The sequence below is a fragment of the Austrofundulus limnaeus genome, unplaced genomic scaffold (genome assembly GCF_001266775.1).
Source record: "Austrofundulus limnaeus strain Quisiro unplaced genomic scaffold, Austrofundulus_limnaeus-1.0 Scaffold17, whole genome shotgun sequence".
Classification (NCBI taxonomy): Eukaryota; Metazoa; Chordata; class Actinopteri; order Cyprinodontiformes; family Rivulidae; genus Austrofundulus; species Austrofundulus limnaeus.
The window spans coordinates 916,572-918,338 of record NW_013952419.1 but is presented as its reverse complement, the minus strand read 5'-3'; the positions used below and the strand labels follow the sequence as shown (position 1 = coordinate 918,338).

Genomic DNA, 1,767 nt, shown 5'->3' with positions numbered 1-1,767 from the left:
ATCTTTTAAGGACCCCACCTTGATGTTTCGGGACCCCACTTTGGGTCCCGACCCCAACTTTGGGAAACACTGGTCTGAAGGATGCTCTTAAAAATTCCAGATCTATGTATATATTTAAGAGACAGATAATAAAAGATAGTTTGTTAAAGGTATATGGAAAAGTAAAACAAATTGTTGTTTGAGTTGATGTTTTTTATTGTTATTTGTACTGTTTTGCAAATTATGTTTTGTTTGGATATATTCTGGGGTTAAAAGGGGCAGACATTATAAGATTTATTCTTCTGCTACCTTTCATTTTATTTTGATTTTTTTGATTTGTGTATTTTCTTTGTTTTCTATTGTAAATAGTTATTTTTTAATGAAATTAATACGTTTTTTAATTGAATTGAATTGAACATTTAATCAACACAAAACAAACAACTTTGGAAGAAATCATTTAAAACTTAATCTTTATGAATGTTGTTGTTCACAGCCTGCCACAAAAACACTTCTTCTTATTTCTTTAACAGAATTTACGCGAAATACAAACTTGACCCATAAAACTGTTTTAGATCCAAACAGATTATTTACAAAAAGTTATTAAATGAAACCAGGGCYTACAGAAAATGATGAATATTAGCACAATATACATATATTCAAGCAYATTCTATTAAAATTGTATTAGATAAGCAGTATTTATATAATATAGGGTTTATTGGTGTATAAATATGCCATGGGCTATGTGATCAAGAACAAAAACTGAGATCCTGGTATTAATAACAATGAATGGTCTATTATTGCATCACATATTGACTGTTCTCCCTGTATAACACAGTAATTACCTTCATAAAGAGTGTTTATAACAAGCAGACACGCACTGAGCTGATGGCCTTGGAGCGTCCTCTCTGTTATCATAATGCTAACTAACTCCCCCAAACACAAGTCATCACTGACTTACTTCTGAGGGCAGATATGAGCAGGTTTCCATCTTTGATGAGGTCTTTGATAAACCTGTTYGTGCGCTCCAGCTCGACTTCATGGCACTGCAGCCTCTCTCTGAACTCGGGGCTGTCCAGCAGAGAGTCGCTGAACTCCAGCGTCGGGAGACCCATCAGGAACTCCGCTAATAATCAGGAAACAAACAAAAAAATAATAATAAATAAATAAAAGAAGCGAGGAGACTGATCTGTTTCCCGTTGGTTTAAAAATCCCCCCGCACCGAGGTGGTGTTTGACTTGAAGAAGCTCAGAAGTTTCCTGCAGCTCCTTCTCCTCCCTCTCTCTTTTTGTTCTCCTCTGCGGAACTTCCGGAGTTGAGCGGAGCAGAGATTTTTTTTTTTTACCGTCGAGCTCAATAACGCAGCTCCTGCTGGCGAGTAGAGAAACCTGCCTAGTAACAGATTTTATAATAGGCTTAATTCAATGATAAAATGCGTATTTATCAATCAATCAATAAGTTCATTCACTCAATTCGACAATTTTTCCTCATTATAACATACAAACACATTTTCGTTTAACACATACAATGCATGAGTGAAAAGGGAGCAGGAAGAACCTGGTCCTTTCTCAATAATTACAATTATTTTTCATGGCCACATACATTAAATCACAAATAAAATCTGCAAACAATATATTGTTCTCCTCATTAACTCAAAAGTATGGAAGCCCATTTCCGCCACCCTGATAAAAAAATAAAACTTGTATCTCATAATTATGACTTAGTTATCTCATAATTATGAGATAGTATCTCATAATTATGACTTAGCTATCTCATAAGATAGCTAAGTCA

General features: G+C 34.8%; 1 protein-coding gene across 1 annotated transcript in view; it reads right to left on the bottom strand.

Annotated features, from left to right (window-relative positions):
• The window catches only part of arhgap42a (Rho GTPase activating protein 42a), a 22,044-nt gene extending 20,738 nt beyond the window's left edge, over positions 1-1,306 (bottom strand). Inside the window, exons 1-2 of the mRNA XM_014003175.1 lie at positions 1,199-1,306; positions 938-1,102 (exon numbers count right to left, since the gene is read on the bottom strand). Coding sequence (XP_013858629.1) covers positions 938-1,091 — 154 coding nt within the window. The 5' untranslated portion in view covers positions 1,092-1,102; positions 1,199-1,306. The remainder of the gene's footprint in view (positions 1-937; positions 1,103-1,198) is intronic.
• Positions 1,307-1,767: the final 461 nt, after the last annotated feature.